Genomic DNA, 24,736 nt, shown 5'->3' with positions numbered 1-24,736 from the left:
GATGGATGGATGGATGGATGGATGGATGGATGGATGATGGACAGATGGATGGATGGATGGATGGACAGATGGGTGGGTGGATGGATGGATGGACAGATGGGTGGATGGACAGATGGGTGGATGGATGGACAGATGGTTGGGTGGATGGATGGATGGATGGATGGATGGATGGATGGATGGATGGATGGATGGATGCCACCAAGGCAGTGGGAACCAGCAGGGGAAGCTCCAGGTGGGAGCTCAGCAGACTTGGCCGCCTTCCAAGCTCTGCCCCAGCCTGTGCAGCCCAGGCTGCCATTGCCCCAGGGGGTCCTGCCCGCCCCAGCCAGGGGCCGAGGGCCCAGCCCTGCCCTCACTGCTCACAGCTGGGTGTCCCCCTCCCACAGCCCCTCCTGGGCCCCACCCTGAGGACACAGCATGATTTTGCAGGACAGCACCCAAAATCATCAGGGACAGCTTGCAAACACCAGCTCCCGTCCCAGCCTCATCCGTGTGGGCCGATGTCGGGGTCATTAGTTATTTCTGGCTCTGAGTCCTAATTACTGCTGCTCAGCAGGGGCTGGGGGCGGGTGCCAGGGTGCCACCCGGGCACAGTGTCCCCAAGCCACCATGTCCCCCCCAGTGACGCGTGGTCCTACGGGCAGCATCTGCGGCGCAGCTGCAGCAGCAGCTCCCGCCCTGCCACAGCGTCGGGAGGGGAAACTGAGGCACGGAGCAGCGCTGACCCCTACGAAAGCCCCCGGCCTGGCCCGGCTGCCCTCACCCCTCCCCAAATCCTCCTTAATGAGCTCCCCAGCGAGCAGTGGGCGGTGGGGGGGCGGAACATCCACCCCCAGGCTGAACCCATGCCCCGGAGCATCGATCAGGGCCCCCCCGGCCCTGGCGTCCCCTCGGCGTCGCCCACCCACCTCCCCACGTCACGCTGCCAGAGCAAACAGCCGGGGGCTCGGCCGCGCATCGATTCTGCGGGAGCTGCTGTTTGCTCAACCTTTGCAGAGGAACGGCAGCGGCTGGCGTCGAGCGGAGCTGCCGCCGCAACCACTGCAGCCCCCGCTGCCACCGCAGCCACTGCCGCCGCTGCTGTCACCTCCCGCTTTGTCCCTTCTCCCCCTCCTGGCCCTTTGGAGATTTGCCATCAGTTGTCCATCCCCAGGTGGATGGAGCCGGCTTGGGGGGCTGCGCTGCACCCCTTCCCTGTGCCGGGGTTGGGGACAGGGACAGGGACCACCTCGGGGCCTCCAGCCAGGGTCACGTGGGATGTTGTCCCCACCCGTAGGGTGCTGATGCCCCAGGGTGGTGGTGAAGCCGTCCCGGCTCTGCAGCCAGGCTGTAGGGACACGGCCTGGGGACATGGTGGCCTGGGGTGGTGGCCATGCCATGGGGACACAGTGGACTGTGGTAGTGAGGTGGCCTGGGACTGGGACATGATGGCTTGGGGGGGGCAGGTGGCCTGGTGTGGTGGCCATGTGATGCAGAGAAGGTGACCCAGGCTGGTGAGGTGGCCTGGAGTGGTGGCTGTGCCATGGGGACATGGTGGCCCATGGTGGTGAGATGTTCCGGGATGGTGGCCATGTCATGGGGACATGGTGGCCCATGGTGGTGAGATGTTCTGGGGTGGTGGCCATGCCATAGGGACATGGTGGTTCATGGTGGTGAGATGTTCTGGGGTGGTGGCTGTGCCATAGGGACATGGTGGCCCATGGTGGTGAGATGTTCCAGGGTGGTGGCCATGCCATGGGGACATGGTGGTCCATGGTGGTGAGATGTTCTGGGGTGGTGGCCGCGCCATGGGGACACAATGACCTGTGGCAATGAGGTGGTCTGGGGCTGTGGCCCCACCACATGAGGACACAGTGGCCAGCACCGGGGATGTCCCCTCACCCTCCCGGTGAGACGAGTGCCCTGATGCAACCTGGGCATGCCTGTGTCCCCCCTGTGTCCCCACCACGGCCACCCTGTCCCCACGCAGAGCCCCCTGCCCACCCAGGCCACCACAGCACAGCGCTGGCGGGTGACTCACGCAGCAGTGACCTCGGCGAGGCGTATTTTTAGGCTCTCGTTAAAAAAGAAAGATAACGAGGAGTTGGGGGGGGACGCACACGATGGAGAAAAGAACCAGGAAGGAGCCAATGACATGACAGTGACAGCTTGGGGGGGACATGGGGCTGACAGCACTCCCACCCCAAAATACTCTGCCCCCCCCAAGCCTCGTTAAGCCCCCAGGAATAATTGCCTCCTTAAAGCTGGCTAATTGATTTTTGCACGCTGATTAAATTAAAGCCTCTGCGGGAGCTGGGGGGGGGACGCAGGGGCGATCGATGGGCTGCCAAGTGTCCCCTTGGTTCCCCCCCTCCTTTTGGGTTGGGGGGCTGGGGTCTGTCCCCCGTGTGTCCCCTGGAGTTTGGGGACACTGTGTGGGTGTGGCATTGGAAGGGGACGCGATGACCTCATGGACCCCATAAGTGTCACCAGGGTTGATGCCACCTCGGTGTTGTCACCTGGGGCCACCAAACCCCGGGCTGCCTCTGTGTGTGTGTGTGAGTGTGTGTGTGTGTGTGTGTGTGTGTCCCACCCTGTCCCCCCCACGTGTCCCCCTCCCGTCCCTGTGTCCTTCGCTCACCCCCGGCGCTGGCGGCGGCTGTCACTTGCCATCGCGTCCTGCTGTCCCTGCCGAGGCTGATGGAGATGGCAGGCGACGGAGCAGGCGCAGCCGTGTGTCCCCGTGTCACGAGCCCGCCGGTGCTCAGCCCCCGGGGACGGCTCTTTTGCGTGGCCGTGACCCCTTAGCGTGGCTCGGCCGTCCCCGCGGTGGCACCCGTGGGTGCCCCGTTGTCACCATGGCCTTTGCCACTGGCGGTGACATCCTGTCCCATGACCCCACGGTTGACCCCGAAGGGTGCTCCCGGGGGGTGGGTGCTTGGCCACACGAGTGTCACCTGGGCTGTCCCAAAGCGTGGGTGCCCTCAGAGCCCGGCCCCTCCGGGTGGGGAAACTGAGGCCGGCGGGAGGGAAGGGCCCTGGGTGTGCTCTGGGGACCATTCCCCGTGGGTTTTCCCCCGTGGGGACACAGGTGACGGGTCCCAAGGGTGTCCCCAGCTCCAGGGACGTGGCCACCGGCTCCCGGGCCCGGAGGTGACGGAGCTCCGGACCCCGTGGGTGCGGGGCCGGCGGGTGCTCGGGGCCGGGGGTGGCATCGCCTGGGCCCGTAGGGACAGGGCGTGGCTCGGGGTGACCGCGCGGGGACGGTCCACGCGGGTCGGGGAGTGGGACGGGGTCACGGAGGGGTCCCCAGCGGCGGGGGGGGGGTCCAGGGGGGCAGCCGGGGGCGGGGGGACCGGGGTCCCACGGAGAAGCCGGGTCACGGGTGGGTGCGGGCGCGAGTGGCGGGGGGGGGCGTGGCAGAGGTGGGGGCGCGGCAGAGGGGGCGTGTCCCCGCGCGGGGCGTGGGGGTGGCCGGGCGGGAGTGGGCGTGGCGGTGGGCGTGGCCCGGGCGGGGTGGGCGTGGCCTGGGCGGGCGCGGGGCGCACCGGAGCCAGCGGAGCGCAGCGGAGCGGCCACCGCCGCCGCCACCCCCGAGCCCCCCCCCGCCGCCGCCGCCGCCCTGCTCCCCCCTACCGCCACCATTCCCGCCCCCGGCCGACAACGCGCCCCGGCCGGGCGGCGGCTCAGCCTGGGCCGAAAAACTTTACTGGCGGCCGCGGCGGGGGTGGTGATGGTGCTGGTGCTGGTGGTGCTCATCCCGGTGCTGGTGAGCTCCGCCGGTACCGACGGCCGCTACGAGATGCTGGGGACCTGCCGGATGGTCTGCGAGCCCTACGGCCCCGCCGCCGCCCCCGCTCCGCAACCGGCCGAACGCGGCCCCCTCCCGCCGCCTTCCACCCTGGTGCAGGGTCCCCAAGGCAAGCCGGGGCGACCGGGGAAACCGGGGCCGCCGGGACCGCCGGGAGAACCGGGACCACCGGGACCGGCGGGGGCACGGGGTGAAGTGGGACGACCGGGACCCCCGGGATTACCGGGACCAGGGGCTACGGGTGCCGTGAGCGCGGCGACCTACAGCACGGTGCCGCGCGTCGCCTTCTACGCCGGCCTCAAGAACCCCCACGAGGGCTACGAGGTCCTCAAGTTCGACGACGTGGTCACCAACCTGGGCAACAGCTACGACGCCGCCTCCGGCAAGTTCACCTGCGCCATCCCCGGCACCTACTTCTTCACCTACCACGTCCTCATGCGCGGCGGCGACGGCACCAGCATGTGGGCCGACCTCTGCAAGAACGGCCAGGTAAGGGCTGGCCACCCCGGCTACCAGCCCCCTGCGGGGACGGGAGCTGTCGCTGCCCCCCCCAGCACCGGAGAAGGGCGCTGGGTGCTTCCTCAGGGTGCCCCATCCTTTTCCCAGCCCCAGGGATGCACCCCCAGGGTGCTCCATCCTTCTCCTGGCCCCAGAGGTGAACCCTCAGTATGCCACATCCTTCTCCTGCTGCTGATGACGAGCTCTGGGTGCTTCCCCCAGGGTGCCCCGTCCTTTTCCCAGCCCCAGGGATGCACTCCCAGGTGCCACATCCTTCTCCCAGTGGCAGTGATGGGCTCTGGGTGCATCCCTGGGGTGCCACGTCCTTCTTCCAGCTGCAGAGATGCACCCCCGGGGTGCCCTGTCCTTCTCCTGACCACAGAGATGCACCCCTGGGGTGCTCCATCCTTCTCCCAGTGGCAAGGATGGGCTCTGGGTGCACCCCTGGGGTGCCCCATCCTTTTCCCAGCCCCAAGGATGTACCCCAGGGTGCTCTGTCCCTCTCCCGGTGGCAATGATGAGCTCTGGGTGCATCCCCAGGGTGCCACATCCTTCTCCTGGCCACGGAGATGCACCCCCGGGGTGCCCTGCCCTTCTCCCTGGGACATGATGGGCTCCGGGTGCATCCCCAGGGTGCCCTGTCCTGCTCCCAGCTCCAGAGATGCATCCTCGGCATGCCCCATCTTTCTCCCAGCCCTGGAGATTTGCCCCCAAGAGGCTCCATCTTTCTCCCAGTAGCAATGATGGGCCCTGAGTGCGTTCCTGGGGTGCCCCATCCTGCTCCCAGCCCCAAAGATGCACCCCCGGGGTGCCCCATCCTTCCCCCAGTAGCAGTGATGGGCTCCGGGTGCACCCCCGGGGTGCCCCATCCTTCTCCCATCCCTAGAGATGCTCCCCCGGGTGCCCCGTCCCTCTCCCAGCGCTGGGGACACACGCTGCCACCACAGCCAGGCTGCCCTGACGTGTCCCCCAGGGTCCCCTTAGTCCTTTCCTTGGCCCCAGAGACGTGCCCTGCCATGCCTCTGGGGTGCCTTGGGGTGTCCCCACAGTGTCCCCAGGGTGTCCTGCCCTCCCCGGCCGTGCCATTGTCCCCACTGGGACTCCCCAGGGGGGACAGGGCTCCTCCACAGGGAACAGTCCCTGGAGGGGGGCAGCATCTGCCCCGCTTTTGGGGTGCTGCCCCCCCAGCCCAGAGCCAGCCCAGCTGCTGCTGCATGAGGAGAGATGTCCGCATCCCCGTCCGGGCTGCGTGGGGACACCATGGGGGGACACCCCGAGGCTGGCTCCGCCCCTGTCCCCCACTCCACTCCAGCATCCCCCCCAGATCCCGTCCATCTGAAAATCCTCCCAATCCCGAGACGCAGCCCCTCCATCCCCTCTGTTTTCGGGTGATGTCCAAAGCGCTGCCCCTTTCTCACGCCGTGTCCCCCCCCAGCCATGACCTGAGGCCCAAGACGTGGTTGTGACCCCCAAAATGTCACCTGAGCTCAGTTCCCTTGGGTGTCACCACAGCCAGCATCCTCACCGGGATTCATCCCACCCCGCTCCCGCTTCCCATCTTCTCCCAGCATCCAGCCCTGTGGTGCATCCCCATCCCGAGGATGTACAACACCAAATTAACCCAGAACTGAGTTATCAACCCCCAAAAATAGCTGGGGGGGCGGGGAAAGGGGAAGTGGGAGCCCTGTCATGGCCACAGCGCTTCACCCCTCGGCTCTTAAAGCCCCTGAGCCGGGAGCGCAGTGGAGGCAGAAGCCGCTCAGCATTTTTTCTCCATCCAAACAGTTTCAATTTTCTTTTATTGGGTTTTTTTTTGTCTCCCCCCACTCCAGTCCCAAATTTTGGGGGGTCCCAGCGACGCTTGGCACCGCTGGCTCTTTCTCCCAAGCAGCATCCGTGTAACTCCAGACTGAGCATCCCCCAAAAAACACCTCACCCCCTTTTTCCTCCCCAAAAGTATTTTTGGGGATCCCCCCCCCAAACCTTCCTGCCTTCTCCCACCCCTCACTGAGCTCTGACCCCCGCAGCTCGGTGGGGGATCGATGCACCCAGACGCTCCTGGATGAATTTCCAGAAGCTACGGAGCCCCTCGACAAGAGGAACCGCGCTCGGTCGGGCGCGCGATGCAGCTTAATTAACTGGTTGTTAATTACTAACGAGGTATCGCCACTCCAATATTTATAAAGAAGCAGCTCGGGAGGCAGGGGAGCGTTTCGGCGGGCTGGCTCCAGCGGGAGAGTTTAAAAAAGGTACCCCAAAACCACCCCAAATAATTAAAAAATTGGGTTAATTAGGGTTTTGTTGCCAAAAATGCCCCATCCCTGGCAAAGCTGGGGGGGTCCGGGGGTGTTTCCTGGTAGATAAGGGTCGATCCCGGCATCCTCCGAGGGAATTATAACTTGGGGGTCCCCTTCTGACCCCCCCACTTTCCTCTGGGCGCTGCTGGTTTTGGGCACAGCCCATCACCCTGCATCGGGGCTGGAGTTAATGAGAGCCAGGGGAGCCCCAGCGCTGGGAGGAAGCTGTTCCTGGTGGTTAATTAGCATTAATTATTCTTATTTGTATTAGCCCATAGACAGGCGAGCGGGGCAGCGGGATGGGGGCAGGTGCTGGATGGTCGGACGGACGGGGTTGGAGTGGGGAGGTTCTGGGGTCCCCGTGGTGGGGGTGACTGTGGCCCCAGCTGCCTCATGTAGCCAAAGGCCTGGGGAGGGGCACAGCCCCGGGGAGGGGCCCTGTGGGTGGGGGCCTGGGGACCATGCCCAAGAGGGACCCCCCCTGCTGGGGGTGGGTCCTGGGGGCACCGAGTGTTGTGCCTGGGGGCTCAGGGGGGCACCTGCTACTGCACCCAAGGGTGCTGGGGGGCACCCACCGCCATGCCCAGAGGGGTCCGAAGTGGGGGCACCCACTGCTGCACCCTGGGGGTGCTGGGAGGGCACCCGGCACTATGTCTGGGGGACCTGGGGGGCACCCACCACTACACTTGGGGGTGCTGGGGAGTGCCCGCTGCCACACATTGGGGGTCCTGGGCCATGGTGGCCATGGTACATGGGGCACATGGTGTCCCCGAGGCACCGAGTGTCACCGTGAGCAGCTCAGCCCCGCTGCCCCCCGTCCCCCGGCCAGCCCAGGGCCCTGGGGTGCAGCCGGCCATGTTGAGGACAATCCCACAGTGTCCCCAGGGCTGGTGACACCCCCTAGCAGTGTCACCAGGGTCAGTGACCCCATGGTTCCCACCCCCAGGGCTGCGCCGGGCTGTGTCATGGAGAAACTGAGGCACGGAGCAAGACAAGGGGGATGAGACCATCTGAGGGGGGACTTGGTGGCAGCCCCCACTTTCTCTGCCACCGCGGTGCCGGGAGCGGCTCAGCCCAGCCTGGCGCTGCCATTTATCTTCCCTGGTTAGCGCGAAGGGCTGGCGGGCACGTGGTGACGAGGCAGCTCCTTAACGAGGGAAGATGGATGGCACTGGGCGGCTCTGGCTGCAGGGGGAGGGACACGATGGCGACAGAGCCCGGCGCCAAAAAGCTTTCCCTCGTTCTCCTTCCCCCCTGCTTCTTCCCCCCTCCTCTTCCTCAGCATGACCCTAGGTGAGGCAACATCCCCCAGAGATTTGGACACTGTGACTGCCTGAGATTCACCGGGTGTCCTCCCCCAGGGACGGGGACCCTCGTGGTGGCGGGGTGGACACAGGGTGAATATTAACAGGGTGCTAGTGTTGGTGATGGCACGAGGGATAGGGCTGCGTGGGTGAGAGCAAGCCCATGGGACCACCTGCTGGGCCGTCGGTAGGTTCCAGAGTTAACAGTGTCTGACCACGCCATCACAGGCTACCTGTCAGCTCGGGGAGATGAGGAGAGGACCCTGCTGGCAAAGGACAGGAATCCATGGGGACACCTGTCCTTCCCCCGTCAACTCTGGGTCCCCGCAGCCGCTCGGTGGTGCCTCCCCACCCAGCGTGAGCCAATTAAGAGCCCATTCTTGTCGGTTGTAATTAGGAGCATCTTCTCCCCGGCGCATCGCTTTTGCATTTCACTTGGGATTTTACCTGCCAGCTTGTCGCTGTCACCCAGCGCTGTGCGATCTCCCTGCAAGGCGCCGGCGTAGATTTGATTACCCAAATAATTCTGCAGTGGCAGCAGGCTCCAGCCACGGAGCTTCTTTGCCAGGCAGTTACGGCACCTCCGGCTCTGCCGGCACCTCCCGGCCCTGTCCTCTGGAACCGAGGAAATATTTCTCGGGGGGAGCATCCCGCCCCCCGGCAGGTTGGGATCAGGGTGAACAGCGAGGCTTGTTTTGGGGGGATTTGAGCTCAGCCCTCGCCTCACGCTCATGGTCCGCAGGAAGCTCATGGGAAGATGTGCAGGAGAATCAGGTTGGTTTGGGGCTGGGCTGGGAGACGGGGTCCCGTGTCTGAGCCGGGGTCTCACATCTCAATCTGGAGATGGGGTCCCGTGTCCAAGCCGGGGTCCCACATCTCAATCTGGAGATGGGGTCCCGTGTCCGAGCTGGGGTCCCACATCTCAATCTGGAGATGGGGTCCCGTGTCCGAGCTGGGGTCCCACATCTCAATCTGGAGATGGGGTCCCGTGTCCGAGCTGGGGTCCCACATCTCAATCTGGAGATGGGGTCCCATGTCCGAGCCGGGGTCCCACATCTGAGCCACGGTCCTGCGTCCGAATCCAGAGTCGGGGTCCCGGCTCTGAGCCATGGTCCCGCATCTGCACCAAGTCAGGGTCCCGTGTCCGAGCCGGGGGCCCACATCCAAATCCGGAGATGGGGTCCCAGGTCTCAGGCGTGGTGCTGCATCCAAACCCAGGGTCGGGGTCCTGTGTCAGAGCTGTGGTCTCACATCCAAATCTGGAGATGGGCTCCTGTGTCTGAGCTGTGGACCCGTGTCTGAATCCGAAACCGTGGCTCCATGTCTGAGCCGGGTCCCGCATCCTCATCGGGAGACAGGATCCCGTGTCTGAGACGTGGTCCCGTGTCTGAGCCACGGTCCTGCATCCGAACCCGCAGCCAGAGTCCCGTGTCTGCGCTGTCCTGGTGCACCTGAACGCAGAGATGGGCTCCTGGGTCTGAGCTGTGGTGCTGCACCCGAACCCGGAGCCGTGGTTCCATGTCTGTGCCGTGGTCCCCCGTGCAAACCCAGAGCTGTCGCCCTGCCTCCGAGTCGTGGTCCCACACTCGAGCCTGGGCCTGTGGCCCCACACCCAAACCCAGCGCCACAGTCCCAGCTGGGAGCCTGCCGGGTCAGGGAGAGGCTCTGGGCCGTGCTCAGAGCAGCCCCCTCCACCCGGGGCGCATCACCCGTGGGTGGGGATCAGGGCACCCCACGCCACCCGGGAGCGGGCGGGCGCTCTCCCTGGCTGCGGGTGAGCTGGGACCCGGGGTGTCCCGTGGGATCCGCGGGCTGAGCCGTGCCCTGAGCCGGGTGTCCCCTGCGCAGGTGCGGGCCAGCGCCATCGCGCAGGACGCCGACCAGAACTACGACTACGCCAGCAACAGCGTCATCCTGCACCTGGACGCGGGGGACGAGGTCTTCATCAAGCTGGACGGGGGCAAAGCCCACGGCGGCAACAACAACAAGTACAGCACCTTCTCCGGCTTCATCATTTACTCGGACTGAACCTGGACCCACGGCATCGCCCCACGGCCCTCCAGCCCCACGGCATCCCCCTGCTGCCGTCCAGCCCCACGGCACCACCCCATAGACCTCCAGCCCCACAGCATCGCCCCACGGCCCTCCAGCCCCACAGCATCCCCCTGCTGCCATCCAGCCCCACGGCATCCCCCCACGGTATCCCCCAAAGACCACCCAGCCCCACAGCATCCCCCCACTGCCGCCCAGCCCTAGAGCCTCCCCTTTGCTACTGTCCAGCCCCACGGCAGCCCTCTGCCGTGCTCCAGCCCCACAGCAACCCCCCCCAGTGATCCAGGCCATCCGCGGTGCCCCAAACCCCCCCTTTCCCATTAGCTCACCCCACAGCTGCTAATTCAGGGCTGGGGGGGGGCCGCAGGGGGCTGGGGAGCAGCAAAAGGCTGGGGGACCCCCCTGCGCTGCCCCACTGCACCCCCATCCCCTGGCTGTGCACCCCGCTTGGCCCCATGGGGCCCCACTCCTCGCTGCCTCCCCACGCCCGGGGCAGTGCCGAGGGCCAGGGGGTCCCCGCCGGCGTGTATATATGTACAGGACGCGCAGATGTCTATACGGGTGCCCCCCCCGTCCAGCCCCGTGCTGGGGGGCTGTGGTGGGGCGGGGGGGAGATGCCTTGCTGCCCGACCCCGGGACCACCCCATGGTAAAGCAGAGCTGTGACCTCTCCCCGTCTGCTGTCTGTGTCCCCGCGTGGGGCAGAGCCAATGTCCCCCACCCCAGGGACAGGGTCCGCCTGCCACCCCCCCCAGCCGACCCCGCTTGGCTTCCTGAACTGGCCCGGCCGGGGGTGCCGGGAGGGGCTCATGTCCCCAAGCGCTGGCGTCTCCTCTGCCACCTCCAGTGCGGACACTGGGGGTGCCACCGCCACCATGTCCCTGTCCCCAGAGCCCAGGTGGCCCCATGGGGGAGTGTCCCCTCAGGTACATGCGTCCCCACTGCAACGGGGGGGGGGGACGTGGTCCGGCCCTGCAGAGCCACGAGGACCCTCCGGCATGGTCACCCGTCGCCGCTGCCTCGGCGCAGACAGGACGTGGCCCAATTCGAGGTGACAGCGCGTGCCCGGGGCCACCAGCCGCCTCCTGCGCAGCTGCGGTGGGGTCAGAGGACAGGAGGCGCTGGGGACACCTGGGTGGCCCTGGGGACAGGGTACACGGGTGGGTGTGTGTCCCCCGGCGGGTGCCCGGGGCTCGTTTCTCAGCACTAATTCACCGGGGCCAGGCAGTGGCCGGGCAGCGGCGGCTCCTCAGGGCCGGGGCTGTCAGCTCGGAGCTGTGAGGAGAAGGCTGCCATTGAGGTTTGCTGTGGCTGGCACCAGGCGGGGACCCCGCGCCCCTCAGCCCTCCCGGGCCCGTGGCTGGGCTCCCTCCGCCAGCCCGCGCTCGGGCCGCAGGTTCTCCCCGCCTCAGGGGGCGCCACGCGCCCGTGGCCACGGCCGGGCCGGCGATGGGGCACGAGGGAAAGATGGCGGCCAGCTCCGGGCCCGCGGGACTACCGCTCCCATGGTGCACCGCGCGCGGTGGGCGGGGCAGGCGGCGAGAGCAGCCAATGGGAGGGCGAGGCGGGAAGAGCGGCCAATGAGGAGCGAGGACGGGGCTGTGCGACCGTTGGGCGGTGGAGCGGCCGCTGAGGGCGTTGGGCGAGGTGAGGGGAGGAGCGGCAGCGGGGGGCAGGTCTGGGGCCTTGGGGGCGGTGGCCCGGGGCTCGGAGGGGTGGAGAGGGATGGGAATATCTGCAGGGGCTGGGGGAGGCGGGGTGGGGGTCCAGGGGCGTTAGGAAGGGCCTTGGGTGGGCAGAAATAGAGGCCCCGGGAAGGCTCTAGGGGCTCGAAGGTGGGGGTGTGGCGGGGGGGCCGGGTTATAGAGGCCCGAAGGGGAGGGGGTGGGGCAGGGCTGTGGGAGGGGGTTATGGGGGCCTGAAGGGGGTGTAGGGCCGTGAGAGGAGCTGCAGGGGCCTGAGGGGGCGTGTAGGGCTGTGGGGGGACGGGGCTGAAGGTGTCGGGCCATGGGCAGGTTATAACGGCAGCTCTGGGGGCACCAACGGGCGTTAGGACAGGGAGGGGGTGTGAGGCCTTGCCCAGCTGTGGGCTCCCCTCCACCGCTTCGCCCCTCAGCTGACCCATTCCCGCCCCCCCCACAGTGCCTGAGGCCCTTGGGACGTTGGAGCCCGGTGCCGTTGTTCTCCAGCCGGTGCCGTTGTTCTCCAGCCGGTGCCGTTGTTCTCCTGCCGGTGCCGTTGTTCTCCTGCCGGTGCCGTGCCCCCATCGCAGCACCCCCCTGTCACCATGGTGCTGGGGCCCCCGCCCCAGGAGGGCTCGGTGGCTGTTGTGGTGCGTGTGCGGCCCCCCGCTCCCTGTGAGCGAGAGCGGGCCACACACTCCATCCTGCAAGTTGTTGACCAGCACATCCTCGTCTTTGACCCTGAAGAGCACAGTGGCCCCCCCAGCAGTGTGCTGCCCACTCATGGGCCCAAGCACCACGGCAAGGACCTGAAGTTTGTCTTTGACCGGGTTTTTGGGGAGGGGGCCACTCAGGAGGAGGTGTTCCAGCACACCACCCACGAGTTGTTGGACAGCGTCCTCAATGGCTACAACTGCTCCGGTAAGACCCAGAGGGTCCTTTGATCAGAATCCCAGAATCATCTTGGTTGGGAAAGATCTTGAAGATCATTGAGTCCAACCATGAACCTCACACTGACTGTTCTCAACTCCACCAGATCCCTCAGCGCTGGGTCAACCCGACTCTTCAACCCCTCCAGGGATGGGGACTCCCCCCCTGCCCTGGGCAGCCCATTCCAATGCCCAACAACCCCTTCTGTAAAGAAATACTTCTAATATCCGGTCTAAAATCCTTGCAGGAGCTCCTGCCCCATCCAGTTCCAGGCTGGGTGGGCTCAGTGGAGCTGTGGATTTATTTTGGAAGCCCCCGAGCAGTTGGGGATATGAGGGTACACAACAGCAACACAAAAACATACAGCCTTAAACTTGGTGGTGGCACCAAGCTGGGGTGACTGTAAGTGTGATCAGGACAGGCACGATCCTGACATGGAAATGTCTAATCTCCACCTGGGGAGCAATGAGGGGAAGCAAAGCCTGAATAAGAGCATCTTATAGAGTCACGGGATGGTTTGGGTTGGAAGGGACTTTGAAAGATCATCCAGTCCAACCCTGCTGCAATGAGCAGGGACATGTGTCACTAAATCCGGTTACCCAAAGCCCCGTCCACCCTGGCCTTGAACCCTTCCAGGGAGGGGGCAGCCACAGGTTCTCAGGCAACCTGTGCCAGTGTCTCACCACCCTCACAGGGAAGAATTTCTTCCTTACGTGCAATCTAAACCTGCCCTCTGTCAGTTAAAAGCCGTTGCCCCTTGTCCTGTCACTGCAGGCCCTGGTAAAAAGTCTTTCTCCGACTTTCCTATAAGCCTCTTTATATACATTGAAAGGCCTCAGTAAGGTCTCCCCGAGCCTTCTCCTCTCCAGGCTGAACACCCCCAGCTCTCAGCCTCTCCCCACAGCAGAGCTGTCCCAGCCCTCAGACCATTGCCGTGGCCTCCTCTGGCCCCGCTCCAACAGGTCCACATCTGTCCTGTGCTGGGGACCCCAGAGCTGGATGCAGGGCTCCAGGGGGGAAAGGGTTTGGGGTGAGGAAATGGTGAGGAGAGACCTGGCTGGGCTGGAAAAGCAAAAACAGTGGGAAGATGAACACAGAGGAGTACAAAGTCTCATAAGTTGGGTCTGGGGCTGCATCTGCAGGGGCCTTTCTAGCTCAGACAGAGATGTGATCATCCCACCCAGTGCTGTGTCCAGCTCTGGTCCCTGCAAGTCGAGCAGGATGCGGGTAGAGTGGAGGGTTTCCAAAGGAGGGCCCCAGAGATGAGCCAAGGGCTGGACAGAGAGGGGAGACTGGAGGAGCTGGGTCTCTTCTCCCTGGAGAAGACTCAGGGGCGAACCTCATCAGTTTTTGAGGACTTAAAGGGCAGCTACGGAGAGGATGGGGGCTCTCTGGTCACAAGGAGAAGACAAGGGGCAGCAGGTACATGTTGCACCAGGAGAGGTTTCATCTCAATAGAAGACATTTTTTACAGTGAGAACAGTCACTGGAACAGCCTCCCCAGGGGCGTAGTGGAGTCCCCAGGGCTGGAGGTGTTCAAGATGCCACTGGACAGGGTGCAAGATGATCTCATCCAGGCTCCCTTTCCCACAAAAGCTTAGACCAGATGATCTCTCCAGGTCCCTCGCAGCCTGGGCTGTTCTGTGGTTCTGTGATGCTGGGGGCCACAACGGTGCTCGGCACTAGGAGATGTGATGTGATGTGATGTGATGGAGGCGGGCGTTGGGGCAGAAAATGAGGCTGGGCAGGTGCTTTCCAGGCACTCTGAGGGACAAGGATCACATGCTAGGGTGGGAAGGATGGCAAGAAATCAGGTGGATCTGTGGCGCAAAGAGCACCTTGATTTTGCCATCCCTTCGCAGCCCGAATCGCTGCGAGGGGCAGAGCTTTGGGAGGATGCTGAGTTTCGGGGCGGGATCTGGGGTGAAGCAGACATGTATTGAGGTGCTTTGGGGTTTGCCGTGCCCCTTGTGAGCATCTCACAGGCTGGCAGCTCTGTAAAGCCAGGTCTGAAAGCTCTTTGCTGGGTCTGAAAGCTCCTCGCCTGCCGCCGCAGCCCCCCGTGCTGTTCGCAGGCTGTCAGCAGACGAGCGGCTTAACGAGCACATCACTTCTGTGAGGCAGCACCGCGCGGGAGATGGCCGCTCTCCTGTCTAATCATGTGCCGGGCCGGGCACTGGGACCGGAGGATGCTATTCCTGGCTCTCCGGCATGCTCTGCGAGCTGCTGAAGGCTGCCTCTGTCACTGTGCCCACCTGGCAGCACGTCTTGTGTCTCTATCTGCATAAAATAACTCCAGGATCCTCAAACGAGAGTTGTGAAGCACCGAGTGCTGCTAATGGGGAGAAGGGCTGAGGCTCTCTGGGTTAGTGTGTCCTGCTCTGATGGTGATGCTTCAAAGAGTGTTGAAAGATGGGAGGGGGATGAGATGAATTGCCAGGTCTGGAAGAAGAAACGGCTTCTGGTGAGAGGTGGGGGAATGGGGCTGCTCGGCTTGTTAAAAAGAAGGTTCAGGGGTGACTGGAGCATCCAAGCACGTGATAGTTTGGGGACTCGTTTGGTGTCTGCTAAATTAGAGAGGCTGAAATGAGGAAAAAAATTGCACTGAAGGGTAGCGTGGCAAGCGCGGAGGGTAATTGGCTTTGGCTCGTCTCTGCAAAGGCTGTGAGCGACCCCCGCTGCAGGGGTTGCTGCAGGAAGCTCTCCTCTCTGGCAAGGAGCGGACGTTCCGCCGCTCCTATTAATTAATGATCGTTTCAACCCTCCACCCTTTCTCTTCCCAGTGTTTGCCTACGGTGCGACAGGAGCAGGAAAAACCTACACCATGCTGGGCTCAGATAAAAGCCCTGGCATCATGTACCTCACCATGGTGGAGCTGTACAAGAGGATCGAGGCCAGGAAAGAGGAGAAGAGCTGTGAGGTGCTCGTCTCCTACCAGGAGGTACGCTGTGTCCGAGCCGGGTCCCCTCCTGCCTCCCAGTCACCGTCACTAAGATCTGGGGTTGATCCAGACCCTGCAGTGCCACACTCAGGGTACCTGCTGCACTGCCAGCTGTGCCTGCTGTCCCCAGGGCAGCCTTAGAGCCTGGCTGGAAGCAGGCTCACCCACCCAGTTCAGAGAACTGGTGCTGCTGGTTTCTCCCATCTGGAGCTGGGGCATTTTCTGCTCCTTGCTGTGGTCCCCAGAGTGATGAGGGCTTCCTGGCTGAAAGGGCTTTGGAGGAGTGGTGGTGCAGTGACTTGCCAGTAAAGCCCTCCCGAGCTGTCCTCTGCATTTAGAGCCCCCTCAGCTGCTCTCGCTGTAACGAGGCCCCGGAGGTGGTGTCGGGGGGTACACCAGGCTGTGCGTGACCCTGGGGTACAAAGCTCCTCTCCCTGCTCCCCGCCGGGGAACCAAACCTCAGCCTTACATCGCGTTCCCTGCTCCAGGTGTACAACGAACAGATTCATGACCTGCTGGAGCCCAAGGGCCCTCTGGCCATCCGGGAGGATCCCGAGAAAGGAGTCGTGGTTCAGGGTCTCTCCTTCCACCAGGTGGGTAGAGAAATGGGCACTAGGTCTGGGCACCGCTGCGCCTGCACCAGCTCTGACAGCAGAGGCGTGTCCCGGGGACGTGGGGGGTGTGAGGACGCGGGGGTGCCATCTGCGCGGCTCCTGGCTGGCAGCAAACGCGACCCTGAGCTGAAACGAGCCCCGCAGAGCTGCGGGATGCCTCAGCCTAAGCTGCTGTGGCTGCTGGGTGCTGGGTTGTCTCGGTGCTTGCGTATGAGCTGTGCTGACGCCTGCCCTCTGCCCGTTCTCTCCCAGCCTGCGTCGGCAGAGCAGCTGCTGGAGATGTTGGCCAACGGCAACAGGAACCGGACACAGCATCCCACCGACGCCAACACCACCTCCTCCCGCTCGCACGCCATCTTCCAGGTGAGGGCTGGGGGTTGCGGTGTCACTCGGGATTTATGCTGAGAAGGGGGCTAGGCAGCCAGCCTGTGCCAGGACTGGCATCCTGGGGCTCCTGCCACTGCTCCTGCTGTGCCACGGGAAAAATCGAGGTGGTTGTGGCCCTGATGAGAGAGGTGTGGGTCTGGGCAGGGCACTAGCCAGTGCTGCAGCAGGACAGCACACACTGGTCACGCTGGTGGCCATGTCTCCCAGTACTCCCAGCTTGGTGTTAGGCGTCCCAAGGGCTGAAATTTCCCTTTGGGCTTTTGTCTCTTGTCAACTCAGCATGTGGGAGCTGCACCTAAAACCTGCCTCGGAGCAAAGGGGGCCAGTTATTGCTGGCTCCTGCTTGTGCCTCCCCCCAGGTGCTGCAGGCAGGCAGTCTGCTCCGTCGTGTCCCCCTCAGCACTGAGCCAGGAATTCCGCTCCCCCGGGGCTCTGTGAATTTGCTCCTTGGTTTCTCAGTGCTCTCCTACACAAACCTGCCAGTTGATTTCAATTCCAGCCAGGCCCTTCCCTGAATTAGCAGGGCCATCACGGCTGCGTGGGGAGACAGAGGGCTCTGACTGTAATTTCAGTCTGAACCTGGTGCCTTGCCCGTTGCTGCTTGCAGAGGGGAAGTCCAGGTGTCTGGATGCTTTCCCAGCCGACTTCCCAGCCGGGCTTGTCAGTGGGTGCTGGATTCCCGCCTGCCGTGAATCCATGAGCTGTGCTGGAACTCTGCCCTGCCTGCTGCTGGCTCTGCCTCCCGACAGGCAAACCACAGTCTGGTGAGGATGCAGGACTGGTTACCGGCCTCCAGCATCTCCGTGGCACCTCCAGGCTGTTCAGGAGCTGTTCCTGGGGGCCTGGGGGTGTTCCAGGGTGGGGGGGGAAGCGTTTGCTTCTCCTGGGAGATCTTGAGAGATGCTGAAGGGGAAGTTATGTAGCGATGCTGCTGGGTGAGTCTTGGTGGCTGTGTCCCTCCTCGCCTGCACCAGCTGGGAACTGGGCTCAGCACCGACAGCCCTGCTTGGATCCCTCCCTGGGGCACTGCGAGGCTGTGTCTGGGGGTTGCAGCCCCCGCTGGCATCTGCGATTTCTGGCAAAACCCACAGTTGGAGTCAGGGCTGGGGCTGCCACCATGCGTGAGCACATCCCGGGTTGCACCAGGGCTTTGGGTTGGGGTGTTGCCCTTCGGGGACACGACCAGCTGTACGTCACTCGCTCACCAAGTGCAGGAGATGCTGATTATTTTCCGCAGCTCTGTCCCTTCTTGCAAGATCCCTTCCGTGGCTTTGCTACTCAAGTCATCGCCGAGTTTTCGGCTTGTCTTCTCAGCATGCCAGGCCCCTCCTTTCCCGCTGCTCGATCTCACGCCTGCATGATCCGCTCCGCCATCCTTTTATAAACATTGAAACCGGTGATGCTGGCTCCAACCAGCAGCCCCACAAGCCTTGTGGAGCTGCAGCCTCACCCATCTCTGTTCTCGCAGATCTACGTGAAGCAGCAGGACCGCACTGGCGGCCTCACTCACGACCTGCAAGTGGCCAAGATGAGCCTGATCGACCTGGCAGGCTCGGAGCGAGCTTCGGTCGCCAACACCAAGGGAGAGCGGCTCCGGGAGGGCGCCAACATCAACCGCTCGCTGCTGGCCCTCATCAACGTCATCAACGCGTTGGCTGAGACAAAGGTAACGCTGTTCCTCGCGTGGCCCTGCTGGGGTGGGTGGATGTGCGCGGTGTCCTCCAGTGATGGTTCTGCCAGTGCGGTGAGGATGGCAGCCTGGGCTGGGCTCTGAGAGGTGCCGTGGGATGAGTGTGGCCGTGCCCCTGCGGCGCAGGATTTGGAGATGAGCAGACCCTTGATCTCTTGGTACAGAGCAAGAAAAGCCACATCCCATACCGGGACAGCAAGCTCACACGCTTGCTGAAGGACTCCATCGGTGGCAACTGCCGCACCATCATGATCGCCGCTGTGAGTCCCTCCGTCCTGGCCTACGAGGACACCTATAACACGCTCAAGTACGCCAGCCGGGCCAAGGAGATCAAGCTGTCGGTGAGGATCTGGCGTTGCAGCGGTGATCTGCTCTGTGTTTGGGAGAGACTGGGGATGGCTGGGAAGGAGCCTGGTGCGTGGTGGGGGAGGTTAGTGGGTGCCTCCCTTATCCAGCTTGAGTTTTCCAGCCCTGGGGGTGCCGCTCTGGGCAGAAAGCAGTGGATGAAGCTGCAGACAGTGTGTGCCCAGTCTTCTTGTAAAGCTCCTCAGCCCAGAACACAAAAAGGCTTGTGACTGCGGCAGCAGGTCCCTGAGCACAGGTCATGCCCACTGCAGCCACCCTGGGCTCCCTGGGGAGCCTGGAGGAGGCTGAGTAGCTGCCCTGCTCCAGCACTGAGAGAGAGGTACGTGCTGCTCCAGCACTGCTTTAACCTCTGCCTTGGCCCTGTCTCTGCAGCTGAAGAGCAACGTGACCAGCTCCGACAGCCACGTTAGTAACTACGCCATCACCTGTGAGCGGCTGAGAGCAGAGGTGAGATGCTGGCAGGGAGGGGAGGGCTCTCTCTTTAGCTGTGGTTTGCTGGGGACGTGGAGCTCTGAGCTCCTGGGGTCGTGAAACCCTCTGAGAAAGAGATGATCCTTCCTCACAGGTGGCAGATCTGCGGGCGAAGCTCCGTGTCTATGAGGACGCTGCCCGGGAGTCACAGAACCAGGCACTGGCGCCGTTGGCTCCCTCCAGCTTCCCGGAGGGGCTGCCCAGGTGAGGCTGGTGGGGAGCAGGGAAAGAGCTTGGTGGGACCTCCTGGTGTGCCCCGAGCCTGCGGGGTTTTAGTGCTGGTCAGAGCCCAGGTGTCTATCAGAAAGCAGAGGAGCTTCTTTACTGGTGTGCACCATCACCTCAACTCGGGTCGGGGGCAGTTATGAGCGCTGCAGACTACAGTGCACAAAGCTGGGCTGCAGAGGCCTAATCCTCTTCTCTCTGATCCATCCCAGAACTTCTTGGGCAATGTGACAGCTTCCCCAGAGGATCTTCTCTGGCTCAGGGGCTGCTTCTCTGGTTCTGCAGGTTGGAGGAAGCTGTCCCACAGAGAGGCGTGGCCCTGGATGCTCAGAGGGAGAGTGATGGAGAGCAGCAGGAGCTGGGAGCTGGACAGCCTGTTGGGATGCCAATGGAGTTGGAGGAGGAGGTGAGAGAAGGGGTGGTGTGATGAGTGGAGCCTGGTGGGGGGCTCACATACCCTCATGGGGTACCCCGGGCACGCTGGGAGAGGGCAGGAACTCACCTGGTCCACGGGCTCCTGGCTCAGCGTGTGCTGGGCTGTGGACTGCTGGCAAAACCCCTCGACTTCCCAGCTAACAGGGAGTTTGGGGAACAAACTCAGCTCAGAGATGGGCTAATGCTGGGCTTTTGGGTGATTGCTCCAGGCTCCAGAGGAAATGCCTCCCAGCAGCCCCAGAGCAACCCACCAGACAGATGTCCAGCTGGAACCAAAGACACCAAGGCACCTTCTACAGGGGTTGTCTGGCAGCCGGGCAGAGACGTGAGTGTCCTCGTGTTGTCCCCACATGCCACTTCCTCGTGTTTGCCTGTGGAGGACGGGCTGCCCACCCTCCTGTTGCATCCTGTAGCCATCCTAAGGGCGGTCCAGAAGGATGTGGGACCAGGTCTTTGCTTGCAGATGACAGCCGGCCCTGTAAAATAAGGGATTTGGCCCCTGGGGATCTAATCCCATGGGATAGTCTCTCCTGGAAATGCCAGCAATGAAGGTTTCCAGGCACAGCCACCGTGTGAGCCTTAAGTGCACATTGATAGTCCTGAAATTACCTCCGCGAAGTCTTTCCTCTTGCTGCTGCTCCCCCAGGCCCTGCCCTGGCAGGGCTCCCATGGCACCATCTGCTGATGTCTCTGCCCCAAGCATCTTGGCAGAATGAACCTCTTTGGAAAGGCCTCTTGAGGGAGGCTGGCCTTGACATGTGCCTGGATTCTGTCTGCCTCTGGCTGAGCTGATGAGTGTCTGAAGCCGGGCAAAAAGTCTGCAGGTGCCATTTGGTCCCTTGTAACCAACAGGTAAACACACCACTCACAGCTCGGGTTGTGCAGGAAGAGATTTACAACTTGGGTATCTCACGACTTCAAAGTTTGCCTCTCTTCCCCCAAAACTCTGCTAACAGGCTCTGCCCCGCCCAAGGAGGTGTCTCAGAGGTGATGCTGGTGCTGCTGGGCCTCTGTTACTGGTGACGCTGGCTCACGCTCACCTGCTAACTGGTTCTTGGGTCTGTCTCTCTCTGTCCCAGGCTCCTCGCTGCCATCCTGAAAGTTGCCCGAAAGCAATACACCCTCCTGAAGGCTACCGACCTCCTCACTCCTGCCATGGTCTCTGAATTTGAGGACCTGGAGCACCTGGTCAGTCAGGAGGCTGGTGTAAGCGGGGAGCAAGCCACGTCTCCAAAGGGAGCTGCAGAGGTCAGCGGGGCCAGCCCTGCCCAGAGAATGCAGCAGGACTGTGAAGGTGAGGAGCTGGGTTTGGGGCAGTTGGTGCTGTCCCCTCTCTTTTGTCTCAGCGTGTGCTGGAGGAGCCAGTGGTGGGGGGGCAGCTCCCAGCTGTGGGCACAGGGCAGGGAGACGAGTTTCTCCTGACTCCTCCTGACGTGGCACCCAGCGGGTTCTGCCCAGAGCGGCTGCAGCCTCGCTTTGTAGAGCGATTCGGGCTGGCCAGCACCTCCGGCAGCCCAGGGCACGGCAGGAGCCAGGAGCAGCCCTTGTCTCCGGGGAGCTCAGCATGTGTGTGCGAGTCAGCTTAAACGTGAGGGATATTTCTGCTCCCGGAGACCAAAGCAGCAGTTCTGATGCTAATTTGTCCTCGTCTTGTTTACTCCTCCATGGTACATTTCCCCCAGTCAGCCTGGCTGTAGCCTCCCAGCCGGCAGCCTGCGTCTGACCAGGGCTGAGCTCTTCCTCCTCATCCTCAGGGCCAATGCACGATCCCCACAGCGAAGCTGTGAGCTCTGCAGACCCTGTGTTCTGGGGACAGACCGGGCGTTGCCGCAGGGCGCTTGCTTTGGGCCCAGCCTGATGCCTTTAGGCCGGCAAGACGCAGGATTATTTGCACTGGCTCTTTTCCTCTCGGTTTAACGCGGTTTGATGGAAACACCCGCTGGCAAACGGCTGCTGTAGGGCTCGCTGGGCTGATCTCCACTGAGCTGTGACGGGGGGCTGTGAGGGGGATGCCCTGGGCTTTGGGGGTGCCTGGGAACTGCAGACAAGGAGGTGACTCTGTTTCTTCTCTGCTCCTTCAGCCAAGGTGTCTGTCGCCGTGCCCAGCACCCCCGTGACGAGTGGCACCGTGCAGTGCTTGCAGGACCTCGCTCCACTCTGCAGCCCCACGGCGGTGGCTCCCAGCCCAATTAAGAGGAGGATGACTACCAGAAGTCATGTGCCCCTGGTGAAGTCGGCTGCCCAAAACCGCCGCACCCTGCCTGCCATGCCTGTTCAGATCCTGAACGAGACTTTTGAGATCTCCAGGGGCAGTAATTCACCCAGCCCCTCCAGCCTGCCAGAATTCTCCATCTGGGACAGTGTCCAGAGCCACCTAAACAAGCAGGACGGCCCCGTTGTGCCCAAGTAAGTGCTGCCCTGGGTGGATTAACTGTGGTTTTGGGGATCCCCCCTCCACAGTCTTGCTGTCTGGGTGAATCCTTTGTGGATTGCTGCAGCTCTGCTAAGAGGGGAGAGTGGGCAGAAGACACTCGGCCTGCAGACGGGCAGCCAGCGGTCCGAGCTCGTGTGTGAATCACTTGCAAAGATATAAAAAACGTTCCAAGGAAATCTATTTCTCCCTTTGGGGCCCTTCTGGAGCCCCAGGTGCTGGTTGGGAAGCAGGTGGGGCATTGCCTCTGCTCCCAGAGAGGTTGGAGCGAGGGTTGGGACTGCGCACTGTGGGATTTTGCATTTTGTTGTTTATTGGTAGTTGGTTTTTTTTTATTGCCGGTGCTTCAAAGAGGCTCTGGCTTTTACAAAGCTCTGTGAATCTGTGAGACCATCCAAAGCCAGAGATGGGCATGGCCTTGGTAATGCAGGACACCCCGAGGTCTCCCTGTCTCCTCCTGCAGCTCTAGGAAATGGTTCCTACCGGGGGGAACTGGGGACACTGAGGTACAGGGGAACAGCCCGACCACCTCAGGGAGCAGCAGTACCGGGGCGGTGATGCCTCCTGTGCCACTCTCCTGAGGATTTATCCCTCTTGGACTCATTTTCCCCTACAAAACCGGGCTGGTTTCCTGTGACTTCTGTTCCCTGCGGGTGGATGGTGTTGGCCTGGCTGCCTTCCAGCCTCGCGAGAGCGGGCACTAACTCCCTTCTCCTTGGCTGCAGAGCCTGTGCCCCGGTGTTTGCCGCGAAGCGTTCCTCCATCCCCAGGCCCTCTGTGGTCTCCAAACCCCCTGCGCAGAAGCGGAGGCGAGTGGAGAGGTGAGCCAGCCGCTGGCACCCCGTCCCCCAGAGCGCTCCGCGCAGGCAGCAAGGGCTGGCAGCTGCCTGGGGCTCGAGCCCCCATCCCTGCCTGCGTCAGCTCCACCTCACCTGTGACATCTGGGGACACGGGGGTCTCTGCCCTGAGCCTCGCGGGTTTAAAACGGCCCCTTTCTCTTTCACAGCGCTGCTCTCCCCACCCTGGGCAAGCTCCAGAGCTGCAGCACCCTGAGATCTGTGCAGCCCTCCTGCGCCCCTCCGCTCCCGGGCCGGCGCCTGGGGAAACCCTCTTCCCGCAGCACCATGGGCTGCAAGACCGTTCCCTGCGGCAGGGCAGGCACCAAACGGGCGCAGTACCAGCCCCCTTCTGCTTCAGGTGAGGAAAATACCTGGAATTGGGAGGTTTGGTGCTGGTGGAAGATGCTCTTCGGGGTTTGCTGCTCCCTGGCTGTAGCCAGAGCCTCAGGGAAGGCTGGTGGGTGCTTGGGGAGGGGCAGAAAGGAGGAGGGGGCTGGCAGTGCCTGGATCTCTGTCGGGGGGGGACGGGGACGTGGGTTTGCTGCTTTTACCCAGGAGCTGACTAATCCACTTCCTTCCTCTTTCCATCCTCAGAACATCCTTCGGGCCCTCTCACCTGGAAGGGCAGCAGAAGGACCTCCAAAGAGCTCGTGGCCCTCGGCAGTGCCCCCCCTGCTCCCACCCCCCAGCCAATGAAGCTCTTATGCTGATGGCTCCTCCACCCAGGATCCCTTGCAGTGTCCAAACCCAGGTGCCAAACTTCTTCCTTTCTCTTGTAGCCCTGTCCCACCCTTCCTGCAGCCCCACAGCAATTCCCTCAAGCCCTTCTTGTACCCCTGAAGTCACCCCCAGCCCTCTCCTGTCCAGGGTCCCGGTTATGTCCCCCGTTGTGTGTTCCCCCCCTCGGCGCAGCCCTCTGTGTTTTTGCAGCAGATGGATTATTGTTGTTCCCTCTCAGCCCCTCTCTAATCCGCGCCGGGGTGTCGAGTGCTAACAGATGGGTGATGCTAAGAAATAACACGCGCTTTTAATAAATCTTTTTCGTTTCCAACCAGAGGGGCGAGGGGAGACGTGCGGCTGTTTCTTCTCGCCTCCCCCTCGCCCAGGGAGCTGGGATGGGGTAGCAGCTCCCGTCTGAGCGGGCCTGGAAAAGGCCCCTGCTCGTGGGGGTGGGCTCTGTCGTGGCTTCCCCCATCTCCCATCATCCCCGGGGCCCCGTGGGTGCCTTCTGCCCCCTTTGCTGTGCTGGGGGGGCTCTGGGGCACTTGCTCCGTGTCCCAGAGCGCAGGCAAGCGCCGGCTGCTGCTGCTTTGCGGAGCGATGGGGAAAAAAGTGTTTCTGCTAAAACCCCGTTGCCGCTGCCCCTCTCTCCGTGCGGCCCTGGGGGCTCCTGGCTCTGGCTGCCTGCAAAACCCCAGTCCTGGGGCAGAGAGCTCCCAGCATCCCTACCCGGGGACCACACCTGTCCCCCCACACCCCTGCAACCCCCTTTCCTGCCATGCCAGGGCACATCTGGCCACAGGCACATCTGCTTGCCTGCCCCAGCTCCTTGTAGCCACCCCCAGAGGTGACCAAGCAGGACGGGGAGGAGGGACCCAGCTGCGGGTGTGCTGCTGTCCCATGGGGACCGGGGTCACCGGCTCCTGCTGCCCTACTTCCCTGCCTGGCAGCGGCTGATCTCGCCTTTGTCTTCTCAGAGGCTGGAAGCTTCTAATTAAAACTTGCAGCCCGCTCCCAGTTCGTTTGTCTCATTAAGAGGGGGCCAGGCAGGAGGAGGGGGGAGAG

At 63.2% G+C, this 24,736-nt stretch overlaps 2 protein-coding genes across 2 annotated transcripts; both read left to right on the top strand.

The window, feature by feature from the left end:
* The first annotated feature begins 3,522 nt into the window (after window positions 1–3,522).
* On the top strand, window positions 3,523–10,610 carry C1QL1 (complement C1q like 1). The gene is made up of 2 exons (XM_074891827.1): window positions 3,523–4,279; window positions 9,738–10,610. Exons 1-2 carry the CDS (start codon window positions 3,713–3,715, stop codon window positions 9,915–9,917), a joined length of 747 nt encoding a protein of 248 aa, XP_074747928.1. The 5' UTR covers window positions 3,523–3,712; the 3' UTR covers window positions 9,918–10,610.
* A 1,617-nt stretch (window positions 10,611–12,227) lies between these two features.
* On the top strand, window positions 12,228–23,969 carry KIF18B (kinesin family member 18B). The gene is made up of 15 exons (XM_074891939.1): window positions 12,228–12,543; window positions 15,336–15,493; window positions 15,982–16,086; window positions 16,360–16,470; window positions 17,963–18,160; window positions 18,349–18,525; window positions 18,923–18,997; window positions 19,116–19,225; window positions 19,532–19,652; window positions 19,891–20,006; window positions 20,761–20,975; window positions 21,763–22,087; window positions 22,838–22,933; window positions 23,119–23,309; window positions 23,546–23,969. Exons 1-15 carry the CDS (start codon window positions 12,228–12,230, stop codon window positions 23,659–23,661), a joined length of 2,430 nt encoding a protein of 809 aa, XP_074748040.1. The 3' UTR covers window positions 23,662–23,969.
* The last annotated feature ends 767 nt before the right edge of the window (window positions 23,970–24,736 follow it).

This window comes from Strix uralensis, chromosome 22, assembly GCF_047716275.1.
Source record: "Strix uralensis isolate ZFMK-TIS-50842 chromosome 22, bStrUra1, whole genome shotgun sequence".
NCBI classification, from domain to species: Eukaryota; Metazoa; Chordata; class Aves; order Strigiformes; family Strigidae; genus Strix; species Strix uralensis.
The sequence above is the reverse complement of the archived record's forward strand: the minus strand, read 5'-3'. Positions and strand labels throughout refer to the sequence as shown.